Source organism: Gallus gallus, chromosome 2, assembly GCF_016699485.2.
Source record: "Gallus gallus isolate bGalGal1 chromosome 2, bGalGal1.mat.broiler.GRCg7b, whole genome shotgun sequence".
Classification (NCBI taxonomy): Eukaryota; Metazoa; Chordata; class Aves; order Galliformes; family Phasianidae; genus Gallus; species Gallus gallus.
The window spans coordinates 33,055,573-33,065,765 of NC_052533.1; the positions used below are offsets into that span (position 1 = coordinate 33,055,573).

At 48.3% G+C, this 10,193-nt stretch overlaps 1 protein-coding gene across 3 annotated transcripts in view; it reads right to left on the reverse strand.

Moving 5' to 3' along the window:
• Positions 1–8,162, reverse strand: part of JAZF1 (JAZF zinc finger 1) — a 172,944-nt gene extending 164,782 nt beyond the window's left edge. The window contains exons 1-3 of one of the 3 annotated variants that reach the window (XM_015281472.4): positions 2,767–4,918; positions 1,939–2,074; positions 1,271–1,377 (exon numbers count right to left, since the gene is read on the reverse strand). In XM_015281472.4, the coding sequence (XP_015136958.1) occupies positions 1,271–1,274 (4 nt within the window). In that variant the 5' untranslated portion in view covers positions 1,275–1,377; positions 1,939–2,074; positions 2,767–4,918. Of the gene's footprint in view, positions 1–1,270; positions 4,919–7,983 lie in introns of those variants that run through there. The other 2 variants (NM_001199618.2, XM_046923111.1) reach the window with 2 other exon arrangements.
• Between the last annotated feature and the right edge of the window lie 2,031 nt (positions 8,163–10,193).

Below are 10,193 nucleotides of genomic sequence, written 5' to 3' on the forward strand. Positions count from 1 at the left end.
ATCACTATGTCTAATGCAGACTTTATTTCCCACTCTGAATCTGGTCTAAACAGAGCCCCGGTAATTGCTTCAAGATAACTGTCAGCAAAAATGAGTTGTTTGCTCTGTTCTGAAAACAAAATCTCACCAAAATTGCCAGTGAGGAAAGGGATCATTCTGGATAGCTGAAATGAGAAGATATTACATCCAGATAACTGACTCTGGATAGATGCCCTAGGACAGGGAACAATAGCTGGAATTATACTGTTTAGCATAAATGCCAAAGATAAAAAGCATGAGGATTGACACAGGCACAGCATCTACATTTCTCACCTACAGTAGCATTTATGTGGCTCATGATTAGTCAGTCAAATTAAGAGATTTTCTGATACGTAAGGAAACTGAAGGATGGGAAAAGTTCTAAGCTAAGGTAGAAAGCGTCCTTAAGGTACAGAGAGGTCCACAGTACTCTGCACTGAAATGATGAAGCTCCAGCTGGAAATCACTGAGCAGCATACTCCTGAGCCACCACCTGTGCTCTCACAGCTGTGGAGATGTTCTGTTGCCCTTCCACAAACCCATCTTATTAGTTAACTCATTAAACAAGTCAGGAAGTTCTTGTAATATGGCCTAAATGAATCTGCGTGGGAAAGGAGTTGTTTGGTGGTTTATATAGAACTCTACAGCATTTACTTATGCATCCTCCTCTGTTCTCATCTTAAAAAGTTCATATAACGAAGCCATAAAACTTGCTCCGCGGACATCCCAGGAGCTTAATGGGATAAACAAGAAAAAAAGCTCCCTCACCCAAACTGAAATAGAGATGAGTGGTTTATTCATGTATTTATTGCAGAACTAGGACCTGAACAGCTCACAGAGCATCCAGGTGACACGGTTCAACAGCCAATGATGCCTGAGAGGTAGCAGACACTCCTCTGCCACTTACAGATGCTGCAACACTGCTCCAACAGATTGTTATAAAAAGATGTAAGCTTTCTGGTCTCCCCACAAGTTTGTCACTAAATTTACTAGAATCTAAGTCAGCACTTTGATCAAACACAAAAGGAAACACAAATAATGGGCAGACCCTCAATGATCTGGTAACCGAGAGTAAACAAGCATCCGAAGCCTTCACCAAACCCTGAAGTGAACTCCCATATCGCTCACATGCGTGCTGATGAAAACACACAAAATGATTACAGCAAAAAGAAGGGAGCGATGACATGAGATTTTGTTCATGGAATGCTACAGCCATCCAGCACATCGTGGGGCTAAGTTCACATTCACATACCCATGCCAGTTCCAGATAGCAGTGAAATTGGATCCCTGGTGTCCTAAATGCATCACCCTCCAAATTCTGTGTTACAGCTCCACTTACAGCTCCTGCCTGGGTAACTCCTAGAAAGGAAGATGACTACAGTACACGTTACTGAAGACACGATACTTTACAGCTACCTGCTTCCACAGCACACTGATATTCAGCAGTTCTATTTTCTTTCAGCCAATATTTACTATTTGTCAAAATATGCTGGGGAAAAAGGAAATTATTTTCACGAGAACAGAAACATTTGCAGACCTGTCAAGTTTGAAAAGTAGTCCTGGGGAAAAAGAAAGAAAAAAGTGTGTGTGTGGGGGGGGGACACCTCAGAAGTGTCCAAGTGCTTCCTAAATTAAAAAACAAACAAACAAACAAAACCATTATTCTGATGGAGCAGTTTTAGAAACAGCAACATTTCAGAACGAAAGTGCTCAGCTTTTCACAAAAATACCATAAATAAAACCTTTTTAATTCAAGCTTGGCTTCAAATCCCACTGCTTTTTCCCCACTTTCCCCACCAAACTGATAGAATTTATTAGTTTAAGTAGATTGTATTTCCAATTCATCCTTTGAACCACAAGACGGAGCATTAATAAGATGTAACACCCGTATTTCAGTCATGCTCTTGAATGTATTGTTACCTTAAACAACACTCAATAGTCACACTCCAATTTGAGTACACATCAGAGACACAAACAGCACTGCGGTCTCCTTCGTGAAGAAATCCATTCCTTCTTTGTCGCAGCACACAGTTAAAGAGAGTCTTAAGAATGTGCACTGAAAGATGCAAAAATCATTATCAAAGAAAACCATTAAACCAGAATATTACTTCAGCCTCTCAAAACTAAAGGAACGTACAATAAATAAAGCACTTGCAAATGTCTTGGTGTAGAATTAGAAACTGAGTACAGGTTGCTTAATTTTAATTGTGAATTATTATTTGCAGAACCTTAAAACCAAGGATCTTTTTTGTTAATTGCAGCTAATTTATCAAATATATTATTTAATTAACACTAAAAATCTTTGTCTCTGCTTTCCTCAAAGTGTATATAGTTGCCACCTACTTAGATTTTTATCATCCAAATTTGGAATTACTGGTGTTTACTAAACACAAATAAAATTAGTTCTCAGTGAAACACAGCTTGTTCAAGAAAAGGAACAATAAATAAAGAAAAAACGCATTCAGAAGTAATATAAGAAGTACATTTAAAGCAGCTGGCCTCCAGTGCTTATTTGTTTTGCATGGAAGTATTCTGCAGCTTTGACACAAAATATTTCTGATTACTTGTTTATGTTTGCACTGTATCATATAGGAAGAAGGAATGGTAGAAGAATTTGCCTCTGGATTAGATAGGTGCGTTCCCTCATCTTCTGGCATCACCTCTTCCTCTATTTTATTACTCACATCCTTGACTCTTCACATCCTCCAGAAAAAGACAAAGTAGAAAAATAACTCATTAAGAACCTACCTGGTTATTTAACATTTCTCATAAGCTCCTAGGACCAATTAGCCACAGAAACATTCTCTCACACCCTGAAGAGCAGACATGATAATCACTATATATTTTCACCCAAAGACAAGCATGCTTTACACCAGCAAAGTGTAACACAAGCATTGCAAGTTACCTGGTATTTCTTCAGCTTGTTTCATTAGCTGATTCATATTTGATCGTATTTGTTATTGTACACGATGAGCAGAGTGAGCAGTACACAGTTCAGCAATAGACCTCACCCAAAGCCACTTAAGTAGGCAAAGAAAATACTTTCAATGACTTCATACAAAGCCTTCAGCCTTAAAAAGGAAAAATGTGTTTGTAACACATTACCAGATGTATGTTTTCAGCCCTTTCTTCCAATAGCATACACGACTGAAACTTGAAGGCATGCGTTAGCCTCTCTATGCAATTGGTAACCTCAGAACAGGACTGTATTTTAAGTCACAGAAGTATCAAAAATCATGTTTTAGTTGAAGCTTAATGGCAATTCCATTTACCTCCATGTGATTAACTTAACCCAGACTTTGTTGCAAATATTACATTCTATCACAATTTAAATTCAAACCCAAACAGCAAAGGAAATCAGATCTAGAAATGGAAAAGAATCCCAAAATCTGCTATTCTCAAGATTACAAGCAGGAAAAAAAATTGCTGATCAGAACCATTGGTCACAGAAGACTTAAGATAGAAATAATTCCGCGAATCAAAATGCCTTTTCTCACCAGACCAACTTGCAAAGCAGATAGGCAACATCCTGGGAACATGCATCCCTCCACATTGTTGGGAAATGCATTTTCCATAAAAAACAAAACATACAGCTGGACAGAAGATCAAATTAAGATAAACACAACTACAATTAGGTTGCTCTAGTTGCTTTCTATGAACAATAATTGGTACTACTGCTGAGGTAGGCCTTCCATAAATGCTAGTGTGCTTAGTCCCTTGTTCTCATTGCTAGTACATAAAGGGGTTGCACATTTTTATGCCTGTTTCTTGTAGCATTCTGTGAGCTCCAATACAGGAGCTGTCCATTCAGGCCCACTGCACTCTACCCAATATGCTAGTGGTGGGCAATGCAGGAGAAGGGAGTAGAGCGCATACCTCAGCAATACCAAATGCCATTTTTGCAAGTGCTCACAGCCAGTTTGCAACTCAACATCTTATAGCAAAAGTGAGGACATGGCCAAACCTTTACCAGTATTCCTAAGAAAATATCACACGGCCAACTTTAAGCAAGCTACACCCGTTCAGCCAGCAGATTACAAAACCACCTGAGCTCCTTGCCATGAAGTTTGGCCCCTTGACTGCAGGTAAACCCAGTGAAGGCTGCAGACATCAAAGTTATCCCCAAGCACAGAAATTCAGAAGCCTCTTTCCCCCTTCCTATGATCTGAACTTTCCAGATAGGCAGTATTTTGTAAGCAAGTTTTTGGTCCCCCTTAAGTGACTGTTATTTGTTGAAGAAGTTGTATTTTTCTTGCCAATTTTATTACTTGGGAAAACAGCTGCCTGGGCTCTCACAGCAAGAGTTGTTGTTGCAGGACTCATCCTACTGCTGGGGAAATGGTCAACTTCAATGAGAAGCACCACAGCTCTCAGCTCTGACAGCAAATGCTTGTATATTAATACCTCACTAGAAGCTATTCAACAGAACTTCTTATAAAGTTATGATGACATAATAAGCAGCTACGTTTTTGCTTTTCTCCACCTCACCCCCCAGTTCTTCACAGTACTCTTTGGTGGAAATAACTGGCTTAAGTCTATCCTACAATGTGAACCTGGCTAACAGCAATAATACAGGCCTTTTGCTCCCACCCTAGCAGCATCTGAGAAGTAAACCAGCAACCTGCACGAGAACAGAGCAGCCAAAAACCAAGAGGCAGAGTGACTGCCTATTTAAGGCAGACAAACAGGCCCCTTCTTGGCACACTTGCTGAGAAGGTGGCAGCACTTTAGACTGCATGGACAATACACTAGTAGAAAAAGCTCCCAGAGAAGCATCATAAAAGTTACTAATCAATCGTTTTGAATCAATGTCCACTTTCAGCTGCGAGCCATATATAATGCAAATAGAGCACGTTTATAGTCAGTGCTGCTGCAGTTACAGGAGTTCCTTTTGCAGAACATGTTCTCACTGCAGGAACACTGTTAGAGCCTTTGGGAAGTCCCAAGAGCTATGCTCCCAAATTAGCTTAACTATTTTCAGTGCAACAGAATACATAAATATAATAATTAAATGCAAAAAACAGAGACCAAAGCCAATATGCTGATGGGTCGTCAGCACCATCTCATATTTGAATGTTTCATCCAACATGCCCAACTCCCCCAAGCTACCAGCACCAATCTTCTTTTTTAATGCAGTAGTCATCTACCAGGTGGTCAGTAAGATGTTAGTAAGAGGAGAGAAAAACAAACAAAAACACACACATACACTCACACACAAAAACCCCCACCACTGCACACTGAACTACTTCATTATCATATCGTATCATTATTATGAGTGCTATGTTACAAGTAAGGAAAGGAACAGCAGAAACTAAATACATTCCATCCTTGGAATGCCGTGAGCCCTTACAGTAAGTTGAGCTTTATTGGCAAGGCGGATGGAAAAGATCCCTGGGTAACTTGTTCCCATCTTTTCAGAGACAACATAGCTTGAAAAATGACCAACTTTTCACCAGCACTCCACTGATGGAGCTCCCATTCCATTGCATGCATTGCAGCAACTGAGCCTACATGCAGAGACCATCACAAGCCCACGCTATAGATGGTGTCCCACAGAGCCGTTCACAGCATCAGGCTTGTTATCTGCAGTGTGACACCATTTGCCTTGCAACCTCCCACTTCAGTTTAAAGTAACAATGGAAAATAATTGAGTTTCCTTTATTCTTGCAGCATACCTGCAACATCCCAAGCAACCTATGTTTTACATGGTGTGTTACTTTGCTCTGTATGCCAGAAGCCGCAGTTAACTTTTAACATGACAAAATTTTGGTGCACATTTCTCAACGTGGGTGACCAAAAACACTGGACTCTGTCTGCACCAGACTTACAGAGAAAGCAGGTGCAACACAAGCTCCTATTTGGAGGCTTGCCTCTTCACTCCACGGCTGCCTTCAAAAACATTAGCTGCATTCTAGAAGAATCTGCACCTGGTGAGTTTTAGGCTCTGATCCTTCAGGCTGCTCCAGGAGCCCATCACATGTACCAACTCGCACAGCTGAGGCCTGGAGGTGAGAACTGAGATCCACTTTGGCATAATAGGTGCAACTCCCTACTGATTTGTCAAGCGTTTGATGAAGGTGAGCAACACAACATACCTGCATCTTCTTATGCTTGAGCAGGCTGCCTTTACCTTACTGCCACGTGGAGGAGAAATGTTAAAGCACCAGCAGCCTTGTGCGATTTTCCACCAGTTTGCACCCCATCAGTTGCACACGTGACATCACACGGGCAAAGCTTCAGCTATGTGTACTCCAAGCACTGGCAAACGACATGCTTAAATGCAGGTGTACACACTGAAACCGCACTACTTTCTTGAGACGGGAAAATAAGCAGCAAACATTAAATATGCAACGATTAAGGAACTGCAACATTTCAGCACGAAGTTATCCTCTGCGCAGTGGAGCCGGAGAGCTGCTGACCCCAGATTACAGGCCACGTGGGCTGCTCTCTATCTGCCCTGACACCTCGCAGGCTGTAGCACCTCTGGGCTTGATAACCACTGGAGGGACACAAGATGACTTGCCAGCTTTCAGTTTGGGTCACCGTTTCCCCTGAGCTCTTCTATTGCGATGCACAGTGCGGGAAAAGCTCAGCAACTGAGATTCAGCAGAAAGCCCCCAGAGCCAGAGCAGCATCACAACTCGCAGCACGCCCAGTCATAAATTACTCAGTGTTGCGGTGTGTGGTTTTGTTACCTCATGCTCAACACAATGGTAATTACGAGCCGCACACCTTCCACCTCCCTGACCCGCAGCACTGCATGAAGGTAACGCTACACTTGCGATTTAAGCTTCTCTAATGTTTCAGCCGTTCAGGCCTGCTTACTGAAATTAGTCTGAAACGCGCACTATCAGTTTCATCATTTTGTAGCAGCACGTTATTTTGTTACACTGCAGCACAGCTGCCTAACTGGCGCTTAAAACTTCTGGATTTGCTGCCCCGATTTCATTAGAAGCCGCCCCGTTTGGGGCAGCTCAAACGCCGCAGCTTCTCTGGAAACGAAGAAACGTGAGAAAGTCGGGGAAGTCGCCCGAAACTCCGGGCAACACCTGCCGGGGCCGAGGCGCGGGGGCAGGCGGCGGCCCACCGGAGTCGCGGGGCGACGCTCCACCAGCGCCGGGCCCGGCGCCGCGCTCCATGCGGGCACGCCTGGGGCCTAGCGGCGGCCCGCAGAAAGTTGGCGTGAACGGCCGCCGCGCATCGCTGCACCGCCCCCTCCCCTCAGCGCCGCCCGCACTGCCGAGGGGCGGCCCGGCGGCCCCTGCGCACGCTCCTTCCCTCCCTCCCCGCCGCCCGCCCACGAGGCACCCTCCTCGCCGGGAAGGCACTGACGAGTCATCGCCCCGCCGCCCGCAGGCCCCGCCGGCCCAGCGGGACGGAGCCGCGAGGAGAGAGCGGGGCGAGCCTACAGGTGACGGCTCGGGCTCCGCCGAGCGGATGGCACGGAGTCGCGGCTCGGCCCCGGGAGCTCCGCCGTTCCACGCCCCCCGCCCGCCCGCAGCCGTCCCCCCCGGCGCCTCCCGCGCGGCCGGGCTGCGGCGGGCGAGCCGTGCTCCGCCACACCTAGCAACAGCGCTGACAGGACGCAGCGCGGCGGCGGGAGGAGGAGGAAGCGGAATGGCTGCCGCCGCGGCGGCTCCCTCCCTCCCCGGAGCCCTGACAGCCAGAGCCGGGGCGGAAGCAGCAGGCGGCGCGCTGCGCCCGTCCTCCTCCCTCTCCTCCTCCTCCTCCGGGTCTCCGCGCTGCCAACGCGAACTAACTCCCCTCGCTGCGCCCAGCGGGCTGCACGCGCCCACACCCACCGCGCGGCCGCCTCCCCCGGCCGCCCTCCACGTCGCCCCGCGGGACCGCTCCGCGCCCGCCCGCTCCCAGCGGCGGTGGCGGCCGCCGCCCCCCGGCTCCCGCTGCACCTTGTGCCGCCGCACACGCGGCCGTGCCCTGCCCTGCCCTGCCCCGGGCGCTCACCGATGTGGTTGTCCTCGATGTGCTCGATGAGCTCCGCCAGGGTCGGGAAGTGCAGCCCGCAGCCCCCGAACCTGCAGGCGTTGGAGAAGAAGGAGGCGGCGGCGATGCCTGTCATGGTGTTACATCGAGATCCCCCCGCCGTGCCGTGCCTGCTCTGCCAGGGCCGGCGGCGGCGGGGCGGGGAGAGGCGGGGGCAGGGGGGGAACGGGACGGAGCGAGAGATGGGGAGAGAGCGAGGTGGGGGTGGGGAGAGGAGGAGGAGGTGGCGGCGGCGGCGTCGGGAGCGGCGGAGGGGAGGGCCGGGCTGGGTGGGGGGAGATGAGGCAGCCGCAGCTGGGAGGAGGGACCAGCGCCGCTCCGTAACAGCTGTGCAGGGCACCGCGCTCCGCGCCCGCCGCTGGGCCCGGGGGTGGGGGGGGTGCGCTGCGGCCGCCGCCGCCGGGGGACACCCGCCCGGGCTTAGCGCGGGGGCGGCGGAAGCGGCGGCAGGGAGCCGAGGGCGGGGAGGCGAGGGCGCGCTCGGCCGCCAACTTTCCCCCCTCGGGGGGCGCCGAGGTGAGGGAGCGGGTTGCGGCGGGGTGCTCCTCGTACAGCCGCCGCCTCAGCCGCATCGGAAAGCGCAGGGAGCCCTCGGCCGGGGTCACGCAGCCGGGTGGCTGAGGGGAGGCGAGGCCGCGGGACCCGGCGCTCACCTGCGCGGGGCCTGGGGCACCTGCGGGCGGGCCAGGCCTCGGCGGGCAGCGAGGTGCCCGAGGGCAGCGCTGGAACGGCGCGGCACGGCACGGCCCGAGGGCTCGGAGAGCGCGGAGAGGACGGCACCGCGCTCCTGGAACCTATTTTGACTTTTTGTCTCCGGAAAGCTATTCAGCGGAGAGGCTGGCTGATTAATTGATTTTAATGAAGGTCTCCCTAGGCTCAAATTCACAGACAGCTTTATTTAAAATTAAAAGGAAAAAAAAAAGTGAGCGTGCTTGTCAGGAAAGCTCTTCTTTTTTTTTTTTCTGCCCCACTCCAGTTCTATTATCATCTTTATCTATATTTATACAGTCCTACAATGTTACTAATGATTTGGAGCAAAAGTGTGACTAAAAAAAAACCCCTCAGAATCTGCACAGAGCTCTGTTAATTGTACAGACATAAATAATTGCACTGATCCCGCTGACGGTTAACAGCCTCAGACTGTTCTCAGCACTATAAAATTAAGCGTGTGCATAAGAATAGAACCCACATCTGTTTTGTTAACTGTATTGCAGGTGGGGATGTTCCTGACGTTGCTGCAGGAGCTGGAGAGCAGCTGAGCCTGAAAATGCAGTAGGATGATCAGTGGATGGAAAATGAGCATTTGCCCACTTCCACACAACAACAACAAAGTGTGAATAATCATCCTGGTTTAAGTTCACAGTGTCCTGCGTATCAGAGAGACTGTCGGTGGTGGTGACAAAACAAGCTTTATCCTTTTAAGTTGGATTAGTCATTTTCTTTTACGTTCATTTACTTTCTTCACATATTTTCACATATTTTTTTTGTGATATTTCCTCTCTTCTAATTGTATTTTTCTTAATGTTTCCTCTTAGTACAAATGCAAACCTTATTTTTCAGGAAAAATAGTTAGCATGTGAAGAAACCTTTTACTTCGACACATAGAGTTTGCAAGCAGAGTTTGCAGATAGACTTCAGACGTTGAACTACAGAATTGCCAACAATATTGAATCCCTTTTAGGGGGTGCGGGTGGAAGTAGGTGGCAGGCACACAGTGGTCCTCAGAGCATTGTCAGGGCTGAGGGCTGTAGTGGAAATGCTAGGCGACAGCTTGAGGTAGTGATTGAGCACCTGATAGGAAGGCAGGGCCAACCCAGGGAAGCTCAGGTGCAAGCAATGCACCTGAGTGACTGGCAGGGCTGGAGCCACGATCCACCTAGTCCCAGACCTCATATAAGGGTTGGCCAGGGGAAGGAAGGGAGATCTCTCTCTGGAGGTCCCTGTGTACCTGAGGCTTTCTGAAGGTGAGCAGCTTTTTTCCTTTATTTCTGTGCCTACCGCTGTTGTAGTTGAGTGAATTCTCATTTGCTGCAGCCTGGGATCTTGCTACTGTGCTGTTGCCATTGTGCTTTCCATTGTGTTATGAGGGCAGTCAAACTACAGCCTAGAACATTGGGGAATGGATGCTGCTAGGCATTCTGTGAATGCGTGTGATTTTTTTGGAATAATAC